Source organism: Paroedura picta, chromosome 2 (genome assembly GCF_049243985.1).
Source record: "Paroedura picta isolate Pp20150507F chromosome 2, Ppicta_v3.0, whole genome shotgun sequence".
Lineage (NCBI taxonomy): Eukaryota > Metazoa > Chordata > Lepidosauria > Squamata > Gekkonidae > Paroedura > Paroedura picta.
In genome coordinates, this window is record NC_135370.1 from 86,030,457 (window position 1) to 86,050,705 (window position 20,249).

At 43.3% G+C, this 20,249-nt stretch overlaps 1 protein-coding gene across 7 annotated transcripts in view; it reads left to right on the top strand.

The window, feature by feature from the left end:
* AP2A2 (adaptor related protein complex 2 subunit alpha 2) overlaps positions 1–20,249 on the top strand; it is a 69,148-nt gene that overhangs the window by 18,509 nt on the left and 30,390 nt on the right. For 4 of the 7 annotated variants that reach the window (XM_077321438.1, XM_077321441.1, XM_077321439.1 and 1 more), the window contains exons 2-3: positions 2,156–2,224; positions 18,353–18,495. In XM_077321438.1, the coding sequence (XP_077177553.1) occupies positions 2,156–2,224; positions 18,353–18,495 (212 nt within the window). Of the gene's footprint in view, positions 1–1,141; positions 1,278–2,155; positions 2,225–18,352; positions 18,496–20,249 lie in introns of those variants that run through there. The other 3 variants (XM_077321436.1, XM_077321440.1, XM_077321437.1) reach the window with 2 other exon arrangements.

A 20,249-nucleotide genomic window follows, 5' to 3' on the forward strand; every position in this document is an offset into this window, starting at 1 on the left:
AATTATTCATGCATGAAGGTCAGTGTCCTAATCTTCAGTGAAAAACAGTTTGTTCTTGGCATATACATTTTTGCTCCTCTTTTTCTGATGATGTAGGAAAATGGCAATCTAGTAACTAGAAATATTGGTAAAAATAAATGTTTTTGGGGTGTGCATGGTTTTCATCTAAAATCATGGGATACTGTGTTTGTGAAGATGTATTGTTGCTTGATAGACCCCTCTTCCAACTCCTACAATAGTAGTTCCCCAGATCTGAGCTCTTTTGGGACACAGTTGATATTTATGTTGGTTTTTTGTTTTTGTTTTTGTTTACATTGAATGCAAAGTGAAAGGTAGCTGCTAGACAGTGTCTTTTTTGCTGGTGAATATATATTGCACCGATCATGCTTTTCGATGTTCGTGGTGGCAGTGCGTCTCATGAGTAAAGAGACAGAAACATTGTAGGCAGCACTGTTGGTCAATAAAAAAAAGATCCAAAAGCCATAGAATAATAGTTTAGGTCTAACAAAGGAGTGAATGCAAGCTCTGTGTTTTCAGGAAGTCTCTGTTATCTTGGATATTCAATACAAAACGGGAGGGAGGAATTTATGTTGAAGGAACCTGAAGTCCGCATGAGGTGTAATTAGATTGCATGGTAATCAGTTCAAGAGACAAGATGTGCCAGCCTATTGTAGTATAGAGAAGGGGGGAAATTGCATAGTTACTCCTTTGAAAACTGTAAAACTTGGCAGTTCATTAGAACCTTTCCTGGCCCAATCCAGTTTGTGCTAGTCTATGCGAGGTGGGTGGCAGGAGAAACAACTTAGTAGATCCTTCTGTCCACAAAAGTAGAGATTAATGTTGGATTATGTACAGGTGGCAAGTCAATAAAAGCCAAATGGGATGGTATTACTTGGCGGTTGAAGGTTTTGTAACAATCCTCATTGACAGCAGAATCCCATTAAAGTAGATGTCTATTAGCTAATACTTTCTCATTTAGTCATAGTGTCTGAACTTGCTATTGGCTGGTATCCAGCCAAGTAGTTCCTTTGGAACATCTGTCTAGAGAAGTCGGGTGGCAATTACAATTGATTTCACCCTCTTTACTGCAAGGTTCCACTTGCACTGTTATAGAAGGCTTTATGGGCTGCCATAGGAGAGGGAAACAAAAGAGCTTGCTCTGCTGGGTCTACTCTGTGAGCAGATTTTGTTGGCTATTTTAATGCAAAAATCCATCTGTATGAGATCCAGGAGGAAGGGTTGGCTGCAGCTGTCTTGGATTGGTTATGTTCTTAAAGGTAAGGGGGTGTTTGTTTGTTTGTTTTGGTTTATGGTGGATTTTAATGTAGGGTTTTATAATTTGTTAGCTGTCATGAGCTGGTTCATGAGAGTGGTGGGATAGAAGCTAAACAAATAAACAAACAAACAAACACACCAACCCCATGTTGTAAGAAATTCCTGAACCAATTCTTGTAGACTGATCATACTTTTTGAAAGCATTTTGATTGAGTTCTGAGAACTGGCTTGGTCAGGAACAAGAGCAAGAAAATGTATTAAATTCAATGTTGAAGAGCAGGATAAAGTTTGAGTCCAGGGGCACCTTAAAAAACATCAACATTTTATTTCATACCTGTATCTGGAGACACGTGCATGCACATTAAAGCGTATACCCAGAATAAAACGTCATTGGTCTTAAAGGTGTCACTGAGTTCAAGCTTTGTTCAAGAGAACGTATAGTTATTGTTGAAAACACCTCTGAATAATCCACACCAGAAGTAACTTTTTAAATTCTGAATGTGATACAACATCCCACTTGGACCCTGTCCCAAGTTCATTGGCTGTCACATTGGCTGTCAATGGGGGAAGTCTTTGCTCCGTGTCATCTATTCTTGCTGGAGAAGAATGAGCCTTTGTGCAGTATGTGTGTCCATATGAGTAGAATTACGATTTGAACTGGGGGGGGGGGGGAGGCAGTCTAGCTTAAATTCTGAACTTCTGCCAGTTCATGTGCAGTTTAAATGTTGGATATATGTCTGACAGTTCACTGACAGTTTGAAGAACAGAAATGTTCACATTCAAAAATGTTTCTTTGCAGATCTACTTGGGATTACAGGGCTCCATATTATTATAGGCAAATAGGGATTGCACTCTGATTTGGATTCTTCTTTGTTTTTAGGTAAAAGCAAAGAGGCAGAGATAAAGAGAATAAACAAAGAATTGGCAAACATTCGATCCAAGTTTAAAGGTAAGTAACTAGTGAATGACAATAGGGATTGCAGACTGGAACAAGAATATATATGCTTTTTAAAAAATAAAGTTATAGTTAAAGATTACATTTTCCTAGAAAGAAACTCTAGTTCAGTGGTCCCCAACCTTTTTATCACCGGGGACCGGTCAACACTTGACAATTTTACTGAGGCCCGTGGGGGGGGGTAGTCTTTTGCTGAGGGACATCGCTGCCTGCGCCCCTGCTCCACTTGCTTTCCCACCGGCGCCCCTGACTTCCCGCTGCCTGCTTGGGGGGTGCTGCGCAGTGCCACATCAAGGGAGAGCCCTAGCCATGGCGGCCGCTGGAGAGTACCAAAGGTGAGCCAGCAGCAAAGTGGCAGGGCAGCCCCCAGGGCAGCAGCCGGGAAGGAGGACAAGGAGGAGCCGTGGCCCAGTACCTAATGACTCGCGGACCGGTCCCGATCTCCGGATTAGGGGTTGGGGACCACTGCTCTAGTTTACATGATATTGTTTTTACTTTGAGTTGTTTCAGTTGAATCAAGGTGATGTTAGGCAGAATAACTCAAGTGACAATTGTTTTGGGGGAGGTATTTGTAAAATGTCATTTTTTATTTAAAAAATGATGGCCAGTTAATTTGACTGCTGACATACAGTTCTGGCACAAACAGATGGTCCAGGGAGAGGTGACTTGCGTAAAGTAGACCAATTCCGTCGGCCTCCTTTTACCCTGCAAATACCCCTCTAGACAACTCTCCAGAGTATGTGGGATGTTATGTCCTGATTACAAGCCAAAGATGTAGAGATGTGAGCCAGCACAGTGGACAGGTGGCAACAGTACTTTATCTTTTCTATCTCACAAATGTCTTCTGTCAAATACTTTTGAACTGGGTGTTTAGTACATATTACCTTATGGTAGCTATCAAAGCATGCATATATTTCAATATCGAAGAAACATGTAAGACATAACAAAGATCTGTTGAGCAGTTTGACTTCTTTACCAATTAAGTTTGAGCAACCATGTGAGATCAGGCCTCCAATAATATGCAGAGCCTGACCAAATCACACAGGTAGGCTGCTGCTGGGCCCAGGCAAGTTATGTGGTATCAGGTATACTTCTGGGTAAGTTGTGCAAGTTGCCCAAAGGTTGCATATATTATTATTATCATTATTATTATTACTACTACTATGCTGCCACTCTTAGCCAGCTAGGTTGCAGCGGCTTACAACAGCATAGGTCTGGCCCTGATGACTCCTGACTCAAGGGCAGGAGGGAAGGGGAGTGGTGGTGGACTGGGAGGTCCAAATAGTCTTGGAAAGAGCTGTGCCAGTAGCTCCCTCATTATTTATTTATAGAAACCAATATTTGAAGTCTGGCAGTGTTATGGTGGTTGCTTAGCAACCCCCACACTGATCGGAGAGCTCAGAACATTAATTTCTTAAAGGTACAGGTACTACTTTTTCTGGATTTTTTTTTGCCCACCCCCTCCCCACAAAGTATTTAGATTTGGGGTTTCCTTCTCAGGTCTGTAGAAAGATATGTCTTGTCTTTTCATGGTGGCTATCTGTGGACTTAAGTAGTCACAGAAGGAACTGTGTTAAAAATAGTTTTATTAACTGCCAAATGAAAATAGAAAGTTGATGAGTACCTGTTCCAGTATCTTCTGACCATTGCTCTATATGTCTGGTTTTAGGCTTGTGTGACATTCCCTTTTTGTTAAAAGCATTTGAAGATGCTTTTGGTATCCTGCTATTGTAAAGTACAGGGTAATGAAAAGAGTACTTTCACTGACAGAATACTTCTTAAAAACGCTGTTTAGGAAAGATAGTGGTTGTCTCCTGATAGTGGTTTGTCTACTGTTATCTACTAAATATGGTATTGCCCTTCTTGGAAAATAAGTTTGAACTTCAGTTGGTAGTTAACACGCTGTTTCATGGTAACGTGCCAGCATGGGACATGCACCTCTCCCTGTGGCATGCTGATACAATACTGGTTTTGAATAACTTGCATTTGGGCTATATATTGCAGCAACAAAGAACAGGTTTATTGTTGGCAGTGTTCTTTTTAACCTAGGTAGAACCTCAACATTGTATTCTTGGCCTCCAGCTTGTCACCACTCACTATAGCCCACCTCCATAATGGAAATGGTTCTGAAAGCACGAGGGCAAGTAGGCTTCACTGACTCAATTCAGAAAACAAAATTAAATCACTCTGCTTGTTGCTTCTAATTTCCCCCTCTCCTACAAGACACATTCACATATTAGCATTTAAGGCTTACTCTTATAATTTTAGTTTCTCACCATTGTGGTACAGAGAAATAACTTTCAGTATCATCTGTTCTGACTGGCAGTGGCTTCCCAGGGACTCAGGCAGAGGTCTTTCTCACCACCACATACTTCATCATTTTAACTGGATATGCCAGATTTCCATTCTGCTATGCTACAGGTCCTCCCCTGTTTTATTTATGCACATTAGCACAACTGAAAAGGTGTGAACCAATTGTGGCTTTCTAACATGATACATTGTGCAGGGCCACAGCAGCTGAAGGGAGCTATTCAGGTGGTAGTTGCTAGAGCACACATAAAAGACTGAAGAGACCTGATCCAACTCTCCTTCCCATGAAGCTATCATGGTGACCTTCAGGCAGTCATGAACTTTTACCTTAACTCACTTAACAAGTTTATTGTGAGGATAAAATTTAATGATACTGCTCATATAACCCACGGGCCTTGAGCAGTGCCATTCTAGATAAAACCACAAAATAAGTAATTTAATCACCTTATTACCACCTCCTTGATATCCTTTGAATTTAATTATGGGAGTAAAAACATTGTTGTTATTATTATATTTATTATTATTATTATTATTATTATTATTATTATTATTATATTTACTAGTTTCAAAGCCCCTTTATAAAAAGGGGTTTTGAAAGGGGAGAAGGCACGTGAGTCTAGCAGGGAGGGAACCCCCAGCAGCCGCGCTTCGCGCAACTGCTGGAGGTTCCCTCGGGCGGCGGAATATGATGACCCAGCTGCCAATGCACATAAGCAGATGAAGTAACTCGTGTCAGGAGACCTAATTTGAAGAAGAAGAAGGGGAAAAAAGCAATTGTGCTTTGAAACTTGCTGTTTCTGGTCTTTAAGTTGCTCCCTAAAAGATGGACTGGCTGCTACCTTATCAGATTGGAGATCTTACCAAAATAGCCACTTTTTTTCAAAGTCAACAAGAAGTCAAGATGCTGGAAATTACTTAATTTTTAAACTTGTTATGACCTTTCAAAAAACCTGACTGACCTGTTAGGTTTGCAAGCATGAATCATTTTATCAGAAACTGCTAAACTGATTGAATTCAAAATGGGGAGCAGCCATTCAAGAGATAGAGTATCATCAACTGGCATTTTGAACACTTTAGTGCTTGTTTACTAGAACGCTGTGATCCCAGCTTGCATGGCTGTGCTCGATGCTGGGCACATTTGTAGCAGTGACTCATCTAAAGTTGGCTGGCAAGATCTTTTTGGCAACAAAATCTGCAAAAATAAAGCCATATTGTGTGCATCATCTATTCTTTGCACTCATAGAGAGGCTTTGTTTCATGGTATCGTCTCCAAGTCCTATGCAAGTGTGTTGCTTCTGCAAAACAGATTTCTTAAACACTCCTCAAGGACACATTTGAGTTGCTGGCGGTTAAAGAACATCAGCAATGTAAGCATACATTCTGGATTTAAATATTAATTACACCCATGAAGCACTAATTACCCCTCTCCCTTAAACATCAATTCTAAGACTTTGAAAATGAAGCCATTGTTTCTGAAACCCGCTAGTTTTCTAGTCTGATCATGGTGTTATTTCACATATTAACCTACAAGAAGCCTACTTTGTGTACTACATTGTGTACTGTGTGTTACATTGTGTACACTCAACAGCAACTCAAAATCAGTCCCACTTTTGACCACTGTTCCTATATGATGGGTATTTGCTTGAAATACTTGTGGTGCTTATACTTTAGGACAGCCTTTCTCAACCTTTTTACCGTTGAGAACCCCCTGGGATATTCCTAAAGCTTTAAGAAACCTCAGAAATGGTGCGCTCATGCAGAATATGGCTAGAAAGCATAGCTTTGTATATGCACACCTGGGGCCCCCTCCCATTCCCACCCCCTCCAGACCCATCATTGGCCATTTCTGGGAGGGGTGTGTGGGTCAGCATTGACCATATATGGTCATATCACCTGATAAATGCTTAATAAATTTACGAATTATATTTAAAAAATTAATTCCACCCATTCAACAAACCCTTCCAGCCCATCAAGAAACTCTAGTATTTCACAAAACCCTGGTTGAGAAATGTTGCTTTAGGTATACATGACTTAAAAAATCTTTAAAGTCATCAACTTAGGATATAACTACATTTTCTTGCATCCTGCAACCATCCCCAAATACCTCAGTCTTACAAACTAGGTCCCTAGAAATCTGCTAACTGATAAAATCATTGAAATATATACTCCCAGTATCCAACTTCTTCAATAACGTCACAACAGGATCACTGCAACACCTTTTTTCTCAAAAAAAAGTTTTGTTCAAAATTGTGCCTCCCCAGTTTTCTCCTCTTTGCAGGTGGAAGAAGGTAAGAAGATCTGTACCTCATGTGTGTGTGTGGTGTGGAGGAGAATTGTGAGCCAAGAAAATGGCTGACAGAGAAAGGGGTAAACATTACCCCCCTCCCCATTCTTAGAAAGCAACTTCTTTAAGCATCTTTTTTAAGTTTGAGGGAAATTATATATGATCACATACAGTGTGCAATCTGGCTCAAGAGGATTCAAATCCACTGAGCGAAGAGCCCTATGGGTGGCATAAGGAGACAAGCGGTCACTCAGATAACTGCAGCACAGGCTGCAGATGGTCTTAAGGAAAGGACTAGAACCTTAAACCTTATCTGGAAGCTAACCAGCAAACAGTGCAGCTGCCTTAGCACAGGTTGGATATGGGTCCTCCCAGATATAGATATATTTATTTATTTTTGATTTTATACTCCATCTCTCTTGATAAAGTGGTCTTGAGGCAGCTTACAAAATAAAACCATGAAACAGCATAACCCATAAACATCCTATTAAAACATAATACATTCATCATAAAATCAGCAGTCATAAAAATGGCAGTGCAAAACATTTTCTCCCAATCTAACTCAGCTGGTCCCAACTGAGGAACAAGTAAAGATCTTAATAGAATGGTTACTGGTCCTGATCTTACATGTTCAGTATGGGACATACAAAATAAGATGGTACCTCCAGATCTTAACTCCAGTCAATCTTCACCCTGGCCTCAACCAAACGCCTGGTGGAAGAGCTCCATCTTGCAGACCCTGCAGAACCTAGATAGCTCTGTCAGGGCTCTTATCTCTTCTGGGAGCTCATTTCACCAGGCTGGGACCAGGGTTGAAAAGTCCCTGGCCCCAGTCAAGGACAGGCGGATATCCCTGGGGTTCAGGACAACCAACAAATATCTACACGCAGAGTGAAGAGCCCTATAAGGGGCATAAGCTGATAAGCGCTCCCTCAGATAGGTAGGACCCAGGCTGCATATAGCCTTTAAAATCAAAACCTTGACCTTGATGAGGAAGCAGACAGGTAACCAGTGTAGTTGTCTCAACACCTGCTGAATGTAGGCCCTCCAAGATGTCCTAATGAGGACCCTGGCAGCTGCATTCTGTACCAGCTGACATTTCTGGGTCAGAGACAAGGTTAGTTACAGAAGTTCAGTCTGGAGGTGACTGTTTCATGGATCACTGTGGGCAAGTGTTTTGGAGAGAGGTAGGGTACTAGTAGCCTCACCTGGTGCAGGTGGTAAAACAGCAATTGGGTTACCTTCATGATCTGAGCCTCCATAGAAAGGGAGACAACAAAGATAACCCTCAAATTCCTGGCAGTAGGTACAGCCATAAGTTGAACCCCAAACAGGGAGGGATGGCATGCTTCCTGATCCTGCCCTCTTCTACCCAGCCACAGGATCTCTGTCTTGGAGGGGTTGAGTTTCAGGCAGCTGCCTGAGCCATCCAGACACCGCTTCCAAACAACTGGCAAATGCTTCCAGGGGAGAGTCCGGCCAGCCAGCCGGCTATCAGGAGATACAGTTGGGTGTCATCTGCATACTGGTGACAATCCAACCCCAAACCCTCGACCATCTGTGCAAGAGGGTCCATATAGATGTTAAAAAGCATTGGGGGGGAGTTTTGCCCCCTGAGGCACCCCACAGGGGAGTGCATAGGGTTGTGACAACTTCTCCCCCACTCTCTGGTTCTGTTGATAGAAGATAGCCACTGTAAGGCTGTTCCCCTAATCCCTGTCTTGGTGTGGCCGTGTGCTAACAACTCATGTTCGACTAAATCAAATGCAGCCAACATCCAAAAACACAATGATCCAGCTGGCACCAGAGATCATTCATCAAGGCACAGTCTCCACCCTGTGGACCCTATGAAGTCCAACTGGTATGGGTTCAGGGCCAAAGTTTCCTCCAAGAATGCCAGGACCTGGTCCACAGGGGCCTTCTCAGCTACCTTACCCAGAAACATCAAATGCGAAACCAGGAGGTAGTTGGCGGGGTCCCGCAGATCCAGAGATTGATTTTTCAGAAGAGGGCAAACCACTGCCTCCTTCAGCTCTTCAGGGAACTCTCCGGATGATAAGGAGAAAAAGGATGCCTTAGAGGGTGGACCCTGTGGCACTATACCCCACTAAGGTTCCTGTCCTCCCCAGTATCCATCCTCAATTCTTCAGAAGTTTCTGAAGAATCTTACCTCCCCCCCCATCCCCTACTGGTGGCCAGGAGGACCTGGTAACTCTTTTATTTGGATACACTGAATCCACACTGAACAACATAATTAAAATTAAGAAAAATATCTCAATGTAGTTTTCACAAACTAAAAGGAAAAACAAACAGTAAAATAACCCTTTGTTGTTTTATTCTGTGGTTAGCACAGTCTAGACACTCACTTGTGTTGGATACCTGTGCAGCCTTACTTTGAAGAACTGTGACTGCACCCATCCAAACACTTCTTTAAAAATTCTTTCTTTACGTTCCTGTAATTTAAAATGAAATACTGCTTTAGCCTGTCTACTGGTAGATATGCCCAGCAGTTTCTCTCCCCTACCATCTCCCTACCCCCCCAAAAAAACTTCAACAAACCTAAACACTTTTCTTTTAAACCTACATTATTCCTACTTTCTTCCTGTGAAAGAATAAATAGACAAGTTTGCCCAGAAGGCTTTAGGGTTGAGTGGAGACATTTCATCTGTTTGATGCTGATTTAACCTCTAACTACTATCTTACTGGGTTTCCATTATATAATGAGTAGCTTGCATGATTGGTTGATGTTAAATCAAGGCGACTTTTACACCTACAACTGGTGAATTAATAACAAGGAAGAGAAACCAGTTTTTATTTAAATTATATTCCATTTGTATTAATAGCCTCCTAAATGATAATCCATACCAATGATCACTCTAGACACTAAAACATTAAAGCTCTTGTATTTTTATTTTACCATCTTTCTTTCCCACCAAGCAAACCCATGGTAGTTTGCAGTATGTCAGACTGGATGGGTGTGATAATTAAAAAAACAAAACAAAACTATAATGTTTTGCATAGCAGACCTCAGTTTTTTAATCCGTGCACAAGATCTCACATTGCAAAAGGGCAGGATGAAGGATCTAGTCTTGTTTGGCTGTGGTTGGGAAACTTCTTGTCCCTTTCTTGGAGGAGATAATTCTTTCTAGTCTTCTCTTCCTTACCTGAATTGAGCCAATGGATTTTGATAGTATGGATCATCAATTCAATTTTTAAAAGAAATAAGTACATTATTAACTTTCTCACCTTCCAATTTAATATTGCCTAGGCTGTTTATTAAATGATCTTTCCTTGCTCACCATGATTACTTGCAGGAATTATGGAGCAGTGCTCCAGCAGCAGTAGGGAAATTAGCCTTGTCTTCAGTGTTTTCTGATCCCAGCTATAAACGTCCTGTGGTCAGGAAGTAACACAGCCCTCTTTTCTCTTTGAAGGTATGGGAGTGGCTGGAGCTCAGTGCTAGAGCATCTGCTTGGTATGCTGAAAATCCCAAACAGTGGGTGATGTGAAGGACCCCTGTTTGAGATCCCTGTGTCCTGTAGAACTGAAGTGGTGTTACTGTTTTATATAGCTATTCCTGTATTATATAAGAAGCCCAATTTTGTCACGATGCATAATACTGGGCAGCAGCAGCACAAGTGTTCTGCATAGATATGCATAAAACTAACATATGAAGGAATCAAAATGGCTAATTCATTGCACCACTTGGGTTTATCGAAGCTTGAAGAATGTTTCAGGGGTTTCTCAACAGTAAAAAAGTTGAGATAGGCTGCTTTAAAATTTAAACATTCTCTACTCAAACAAAATTATTTGAGTGTGTTTATCAGTTTGAGTTTTCGTCTAAGCTCTTCATTTTTTTAACTTGCCTGTCCAGTAGACAAACGCAAGTTTTTAAAATAAACTTTCTGTGTCTGCTGACATGTACACTTTTAGACATGGCTGTGTTTAAAGAAACAGACTGGTAAGCATTCTTCTAGTTCATTTTAACAAAGACTCTTTCCAAGAAAAAGTTGAATCATTTGACCGAGTCACTGCTTGGAAAGTGCTGACTTGCACTCTCCTGTTTTTTCCTGTTTCTCATGAATTTATTGAGTTTTGCAAATTGAGAGAACGAAGTGCAGTTCTGTCAAAACTAACTTCCAGTTTTGAAATATGAGGTTTTAGAGGAGTTTACACATTAGTCTATTCAAACTACTTATAAAATGTATCTTTACAATACATTAAGATGATTCCTTACACTACACTTTTATTGTTAGTGTCAGACCACAACAAAAAGGAGAAAATATCCTGACCCGTCAAGGCCCCCCCCCCAAAAAAGGGTCAAATTAAGGAAAATGTGGTCAAGCCTCTGTAAGATAGAATGTAATTTAAAATTGAATATTAATATTTATTAAAATTAAAAACTCAAGGCTTAAAATATAGCCCCTAACACCCAAGTGTACATTCATACTAATGCCTCTACTGATCAGACATTTTATCATAACTGCCTTTATCAATGGTCCGGCATAAATAAAGCAGCATACATAAAATACATGAAAAGAAATATTAAATATACAGTTGGCTCCTTTACATACAATGATTTAAAATGTTTACTATTTAGGACATTAAGGACCTTAATCAAGTCTATGGGCCAAAGCATACTTCAGAGAAAGGCTGGCTTCTGTAGGACCTGAACACTGGAAGTGCTCATCTGGACTTTAGAAATATAAGAGGCCTCAAAAAATTGTATCTGGCTTTTTGATCCATAGAATTGCTTAGTGTTTGAAATTTGAAAGATGAGAGAAGAACTATACTAGGTATAAGGTGAAATCCTTTTTTCATGGGCTGTCTGACCAGATGTTACTTGTACTTGAGACAAGGCACTTGATCAGCAGACTATAAATTTCCAAAACCAGTCTGAATTCTGGCCAGTGCTAAGGTTACTGCTACAGAACTAGAGCTGCAGACTTGATATCTTTGGCCTTTCCTTCAAGGATTCAATATCAGTCAGCCAGTACTACTGTCATTATGGCCAGATTAACCTTTTCCCTCATTTGTCAGTGGGTAGCGTGTGGATCCTCCATTCAAAACTATCAGTCTTTGTCTTTAGCATGTAGTCTTGCACAGCTTGTGAATTTAGCTACTTTTACAGCATTTTCATTATTCAGACTGAGAGTGCTTGCACTCAAAAGCTCATGCTTTGAATAAATCTTTGTTGGTCTTATAGGTGCCACCGGACCCTGATTTTGTTGTGATACTTCAGACCAACACGGCTACCCACTTGAATCTAGCCTTTTCATTATTTGCTTTATGACTTTAAGGATTGGATGAACTTGTTCACGTGCAAGGCTTGTGTATTCCAAGACTGTTTCTGTGCTAGCAATATTGCTTGGATTTTCCTTTTTAAAGGACCAATGTTTTCATCCTCACTAAAATCCACATTTCCAGGTGCAGGCCTGGATCGCCTCTGACCATGTGATTAAGGAATTTCCAGTTACAGTGATTTCATTTTTCAAGGTGGAATCTAATTTGGGACTGCCCAATGGAGAAATGTTTCATTTGGGTTTTTCCTCAATCTGCCATTTTGAATGGCTTTTGCATGCGCCCTTCCTTATTGCCATCCTCCCCTCCCCCTCTCCATTTTAAACATTTGAGGTTTTCTTTAAGGGTTATGTCACAACACTGTCCTTTTAAGTATAAAAATAGCAGCGGCCTTGTTCATTTCACTGCAGCAGTGTTGTAACAAAATAACCTACTTTTGAAAAAATCATATCACTTATATTTTGGTGGGAGGAGGGCGATTGAGGGGACGGAATGGGGGAATTAAATACAAGCAGGCACGATTCTGCTACAAAAAAACCTTTTTGGAAAAGGGAAAGGGAGCAAAACTGCCTCCTTCCGACTCAGATGCAGAAATCATATCGTGAATTTTAACCTGGGAAACAAGGGGAGAAAAGCCGAAATGCAGAAAGCCAAGTGTGGACTCACAGCATCCAAATGAATTCCGAAGTGAGGCTTTGCTTCAGATACTATGCAGCTTCCATTGCATTTGCTCCCAGCACAACTGTTCAAAATAATTTCATCACTAATCACCATTGTTGGAAGGCGTCAAACTGACAACCAGTTGGGCATTAGCCGTGAGGCTTTTGTGAGCATCTAAGTTGACAAAATCTCGAAAACACGATCTTCCTCCAACCTTTAACACAGTAAATGGATTAAAGGCACTTTGTCCATCTTCGGGATGAGGATTAAATCATGTCAATTGCCTGTTAAATTCACAACAATGAACTTCAATGTGGAATCCCACAGGGACCGGTACTCTCCCCAACACTATTCAGTTTTTTCATGAGCCCTCTTGCCTAGCTGGTCCAAAGCTATTGTCCGCAAATATGCAGGCAACACCCAGCTCTATCTCCAGATGGCCAGCCTAATAACCTCCCAGATTGCTTGGCCAGGTATCTGAAGGCTGTAGAAGAATAGTTTCAGCATAGTCACATCAAATTCAACCCCTTGAATGATGGAGGTCCTTTGGATAGGTGGGAAAGGGTCAGACCAGGAAGCACATCTGCCCAGCCTGAATGGTGCTCAACTTACAACAATGCAGTCAGTCAGAAACCTGCTTTATCAATGGAAGCTCAGGTCACAAGAGTGTAGTGCAACTGCTTCCACCTTCACCAAGTGAAGCTACTAGTGCCCTATCTGACCCCAGAACACCTCACCACAGCAATCCATGCAAGGGTTTCCTGAATGCGAGAGAGTTATTTATATATGTGAGTGTTTTAAATTTGTTAAACATTTATTGGGTGATATGAACATATATGGTCATGTTGACCAGCCCTCCCCTCCCAACATGGCCAGTGATGGGCATGGAAGGGGTGAGATAGGGAAGGGGGCCTGGTTGGGGATGTATGCAGCTATGCTTCCTAACCAAAATCTGGAAAATTGCATCACTTCTGGGGTTTCTCGAAGCCTGAAGAATGTTTCAGGGTTTCTGAATGGTAAAAAAGTTGTGAAAGGTTGTTGTAGTGGAATGTATATTTGCAGAAAAGCCCATTGCAGTAAAAATACAACAGGTTCTAAGGGGGGGGGGGGAGTCTGCTGCAGTGCCACCTGTGTTAGAGCTAATGGTGTTAGCCAAGCTGTAAGGCAGGTAGCCCTAGTGCCTTTAAAGGATCTGCCCACCTACCTGCCAAGGTAGGGTGGGAAGGGAACATTTTAAGGCAGTGGGGCCACCCTCTTTAGAGCTGATGGTGACAGCTAAGCTGGGCTGTTAGCATAAATTGTAACGCAGGCGGCCCCAGGTAGCAGCCCCTTCCCCCTCCCTCAGTGTTGGCATCTTTAATGTTCTAAAGCCTCCTTATGGGCAGGGCTCATTTTGGAGGCTTTAGAACAGGGGTAGTCAAACTGCGGCCCTCCAGATGTCCATGGACTACAATTCCCAGGAGCCCCTGCCAGTGAATGCAACATGGCATTCAACATGGCATTAGATGGGCCCAATTGATATGATATGTAGGCACTAAGAGTTCCTCTTTTGGGGAAAAGACCAGTGCCAAAGTTTTCTTAACATTTGAAACAGTACAAAAATGGCAATGCAAAGATTTTTTCAGAGGTGAACCTATTCTGAAAAAAGCAAAAAGGCCTCAAAACATATCCCTTTCTTTACAACACATCTAGCTGAACAAAATAACTCTGCAGTATTTCCTGCTCTAACTTGGACTCTGGCACATATGTAATTGTGGGGAATTTCTGCGGTGGTAAAGATTCATGATTCCCTAGCTATTTTGAAGTAGTGCATTGGGTGTTAAAGTAATTGTTCCAGTCTCAGGAATCTCAAGGCATATAGTGCTCCATCAGAAAGCTGTGTGGAAGACAACAAGGATGGTTCAGCTGTTGTGGAAGCAAAGTACCTGCCAGTATTAGGATCTGAACCTTCTGACTTTTGTCCCTAAGGAAGCTTCTGGGATATATAAGAGACTGGAAGATAAGCCCACTGTAGTCTAAATACAGCGGGCGCTAGCGGTTAGACTGCCCCCCCTCCCACGGCACGGCCTACCTAAACCTTAGACATGAGGTGGAGCCGAGAGCCATTCTGAGGTACTCTCCTTCTCCTCAGCCGCCGCACTGCCTTCCCTGTCAGAGCGCCGTCGCGTTGGCTGCCCTGGCCACTCCTTGAGGGCTCCTCAGCCTCTTCTTGCCGCCCTCCGGAGTGGGTGCGCAGGCCACACGGCAGACCCTGCCCCCTTGGCGAGCGGGAGGAGGCTGGCTGCCTGACGGGCGGGCAGAGGAGGAGGAGGAGGCTTTGCTGCAGCGACGGGCTGAGGAAGCGGCAGCAGCAGAGCTCGTAGCAGCAGCAAGGGGCGGCGACACAGCTGCTGGCTGCGGTGACTTCGCCGCTGCCGCGGACATCCCCACCGCCACTGCTGATGGCCCCGCTGGCTTTGCCACCGCCGCAGAAGCCTCCGCCGGCTGTGGCACCGCTGCTGGCTCCGCCGCCGCTGCAGACGTCTCCGCTGACGGCCCCGCCGGTTTCGCTGCCGGCGCTGAAGGCTGCGCTGGCTCCGCCGCTGCTGACAGCTCTGCCGCCTGTGGTGCTGGCGCGCTGCAGCCCCGCTGCCGCTGCTGGGGCAGGCAGTGGCAGCTGGCTGCGCAGAGTGGTATCTTCTTCACGGTCGTGGGCGCAGCCTCCAAGCTGCCCTGGCAAAGGCAAAGCAAGTAATGGCGGCAGCCGGCCGCATGGGTTTGACCTCGGAGGGGGGGAGGATCAGGAGGCACTTCACGCCTCCCGATTGGTCCCTTGCCGCCGGACTGACAATCAGAGGGGCCAATTGGCAGGCGCTTTGCGCCTGCCCCTTAGGCCCTCCGATTGTCAGTCCGGGGGAAGGGGGCCTATCGGCACCCTTCCTCATTCCGGACAGGGCCCTCCAATAGAGCCCTTACTGCTTTATTTTATCCGCTCCGCAAGGAGCTGTTAAAGATATTGCACTGGTTTGTGAAACTAATTTTTACTAGTTATCACTTTCAAAGCCCTTCATGATCTTGAACTAATATTATCAGCAGGACTACCCCATTTGCTGAATTCCACTACGACAGTTTTATTAACCTGAGCAAAGCCTTCCGAGAGTGCCACTTGTCAAATAAGCAAGGTTGATAGCTTCCGCTCTAACTGCAGTCTCCATTGTGGCTCTCACCTCCTGGAATAGCTTCTGTGTGGAGGTCATGAAAGCTTCCAGACTTTTATCATTCCTCAATTTGTGTAATGCAGAAATGTTCAGGAGGCCGTTTTTTAAAAAGGAATAGTGCTGTATTGTAATGGGATGTTTCATGCTTGTGTTTACATAAAAGGGATAGGATTGTAGTATGTATTTTCTTCCTCCTAGTTTTATTTTCTGTTTTGAGAACATAAGATGAGATCTGCTGAATCAGACCAATGGTCCATAGAGTCTACCATCTTATCTCACACAGTTGCCAACCAGTTCCTTTCAACGGCCAATGACAGGGTATAGTGTCCAAGGCCTTCCCCTGATGTTGCCTCCTGACTATGAGATTTACAGGATTAATGCCTGTGGATGAGGAGGTTCCCCTCAGTCACCATGGCTAGTAGCTAATGATACACTTATCCACAATGAATCTATCTTAATCCCATTTGAAAGCCATTTATTACTGTGACTATCACTACATCCTTCAACAGCAAATTCTACATTTTTATCGCTTGCTATATAAAGTATTTCCTTTTGTCTGTCCTGAATTCACTTCCCATTCAGCTTCATTGGTTGCCCTTGAGTTCTGGTATTTAGGGAGAGGGAGAAACATTTCTTTTTGTTAACTCTTTCTACCCCAAGCATTATTTTGTAAACCTCTATCATGTCCCCCCTTGGTGGTCTCTCTTCAAAACTGAAAAGTTCCATACTCTTCAGGCTTTCCTTAAGGAAGGAACTCCATTGTTTATGACACATCATGTCTTTTGTTCTCATGGTGTACCAGTTTTGTAATCTTAGTTTTATTGCATTGTTAGTTGGATGTCTGAATGGAATGTTTTATTTTTATAATCTGCCTTGTGTCTTAGCAAAAAGATGGGCTGTAAAATAAACAATCGTTGATGTAGATATATTTCTTTTGTTTGATTTCATTTCACAAGTAATAGCTGTGCTTTAGTCTAGAGAGTGAGGCAGTTGCACTTGCCTGGAGGGAAAGAATCTCTTTGGACTAAGCAAATCTAATCCACTCATAAGGCCATCCCCTGCCTTGTTCTTATTTACCAGTTATGCTTGCTGCATAACCAGAAGGATATTCTCATGCACATAGCCAACTTTAGTCAGCTGTTCCTTGTATGTTTTCAGTAAACGGAAAAAATGCCAAAAGGCAAATATGTTCCCATTTCTCTACAGCTGAATTATTAGCCCTTATTATGTAACAGCTTGCTTACTGAATTCTTACTGACCTGCAGTTTCTGAAGCTGCACCACCAAGGGTATGATGGATGCACCATTGAAACACATTGGCTTGGATCCTAATATTCTGTTCTGTCAACATAGCACCAGTTCCTCTAGTATAGCGATCCCCAACCTGTGGGCTGGCGACCACATGTGGTCCTTCAACTAATTGGAGGTGGGCCCCGAAGGGCGCCTTCTCCCCCCCCCCGGCCCTTTACTTCATCCCCCCCAGCCCTTTACAACACACTTCATTGTTGTGGCGTGTCTGTATCTTATTTTGAAGGAATGTTTAAACATTACTATAGCGATCAGAGAGCACTAGGGCAGTGGTTGAGAGTAGAGGAGTAAACTACCCCCCTCCACCGGGCCTCAGTAAAAGGCGTTGAGTGGGCCCCAGTGTTGAGTGGGCCCCGGTGATAAAAAGGCTGGGGACCACTGCTCTAGTAGAATAACTTTTCCATCTGTGGTCAAGGATAAGGACAGCTTTACAGAATACTTGTTGCATACTTGCAGGTAGCTCCCCCTCTCACTTTCCTTGAAGTGCATGAAGTGGTGGGAGCTTACAGGTAGAAGGGAAGTTATGAAAGTTGCATTCCTCTACCACAGGGATTCCCAACTCTGGGGTTATGCGAGAGCCCCTCTCCCAGAGGTTATGCAGCTTTTCCCAGAAGTTTGGATGGCTGCTGACATCATTAGATGTCACTGGAGCCAACTTCCCCTGTTGCTCTACCGGCCTAGTCTTTTTCTCCACAATGGAAATGGTAAATGATTGATTGATTGGCTGGCCCCTGCATCTTACTTCCATACCTATTTCTCTGAAGGGGGCATGTCACTATTTCTGAAAAATATTTCAGTGGTTCCTCCAGGGTCAAAAGGATGAAAAAGGCTGGTTTAGTGTGTTGTGTTGTCTGGGTAGAAAAATGTCACTTACTTATCCGCACTTTCTGTCTGCTTCGCAAGGTGTTGGGGATAACTGAAAGATCTCCAGATGGCATTGGAATAAGTTCTGCCCTGCATCAGTGGTGCTTGTATTCGTACAATAGGCATATAACATTTGTTGTATTTACAATACATTGAAGTGTTTGTTTTGCTTTTTTAATTGATATTAATTGCTTATTAGGTGATAAAGCCCTTGATGGCTACAGTAAGAAAAAGTATGTCTGCAAGCTGCTTTTCATCTTTCTTCTGGGACATGATATCGATTTTGGCCACATGGAGGCTGTGAATCTTCTCAGTTCAAACAAATACACAGAGAAACAGATTGTAAGTAATGTCTCATTCCTGTGCTGCACTTAGAAAAGTTCTTCCTGTCTAACCTGTAAGTGATCTGTGAGACAACCCAGCCACTGGAAAGAATACAGTTAATACTTAAAATTATTCTCCTCAGCAGTAGAATAGAACAGGTCTTCCTAGCAGAGGTGGGCACTAAACAAGCCATGGCCTTCTAAAACCCACGAAATTGGGAGGTTCATGAGCTGGCATTTGTGAAGCCATGCCCTATACCAGGAGTAGTCAAACTGCGGCCTTCCAGATGTCCATGGACTACAGTTCCCAGGAGCCCCTGCCAGCTGGGTGACCTTGGGCTCGCCATGGCACTGATAAAACTGTTCTGACCGAGCACTAATATCTGGGCTCTCTCAGCCTCACCCACTTCACAGGGTGTCTGTTGTGGGGAGAGGAAAGGGAAGACAAATGTAAGCCGCTTTGAGCCTCTTTCGGTTAGAGAAAAGCGGCATATAAGAACCAACTCTTCTTCTTCTTCAGATTATGCAGAGAGCTAGCTCTCTGGAGATCAGCTGTTTGGCAGGTTCTTCAGGGGGCTTAAATGACCTCTCAGCTGCCAGGCTGCCCGCCCCACTGCTTCACCCCACTTCTAAGCAGGTAGAAGTGAACCAGCCCAGCCCAAATCACAGTGGTTAATTTCAAGGCGTTGAGTCATCTGAACGCCACAGCACTGATAAAACTGTTCTGACTGAGCCATGATATCAGGGCTCTCTCAGCCTCAACTACCTCACAGGGTGTCTGTTGTGGGGAGAGGAAAAGGAAGGCGACTGTAAGCCGCTTTGAGCCTCCTTAGGGTAGAGAAAAGCAGCATATAAGAACCAACTCTTCTTCTTCTTCTTCTCCTTCTATGTTCAAGTGCTGGGTACTGGGGACAGGATAAATCCCCCCAGGCATTTCTTTGCCTAATCACTGTTTGGGTTGAAGAATTCCATTGAAATGTCCTTTTGTCCATGTTTCCCATGGAATCAGCAAAACAAAGTGTAGCAAAATGGATCGTAAAGAGTTAACTTGAACCTGATGAAAACTCCACCCTGTTAATTTGTTCTTCCTTAGAGCTGGCTTGCTGTAGTGATTAAGAGTGGTGGCTTCTAATCTGGCCAACTGAGTTTGATTCCCCACTCTTCCTGCACATGCAGCCAGCTGGGTGACCCTGGGCTTGTCACTGCCTTGTCAGAGGCTGTTCCCAACAGAACAGTTCTCTCAGAGCTCTCTCAGCCTCACCTACCTCATAGAGTGTCTGTTGTGGGGAGAGGAAGGGAAGGTGATTGCAAGCTGCTCTGTGACTCTTGGATGGCTGAATGGAGCCTGCTGGAGTTTGTCTTCATCTCCTTCTCCCCCGCTCTGTGCCATTTTTTTAGAACCTGGGTTCCTCCCTACAGAGTTACTCATGAGCAACTCTATTGAGTTGCATTGAAGGGGCAGCCTGAGGGCAACCTGGCTGAAGTCTGGGTCCTTGGTCTTGTGGAGAGAACCAGAAGTGTTTCTTCTTTGCCTACAGCGCTAAAAAGATTAAGCAGTCTGAGTCTAGAAAATCTAAGCAAGGTCGGGGAAAGAGAAAAAGTTATTTTGGGGGAAAGGCTTTGCTATTGAATGTCCAAATAGTCTAGGGAGGGCTTCAGATCTGCAATAGGAGGAAAAATGTCTTGAAGCCAGATACCAGGAAGGTTTTCTCATGAGTAAGTCATGGAGTGGGTGGGGGGAGCTTTTCAGGCCTAGAAGAGATAAATGTGGCT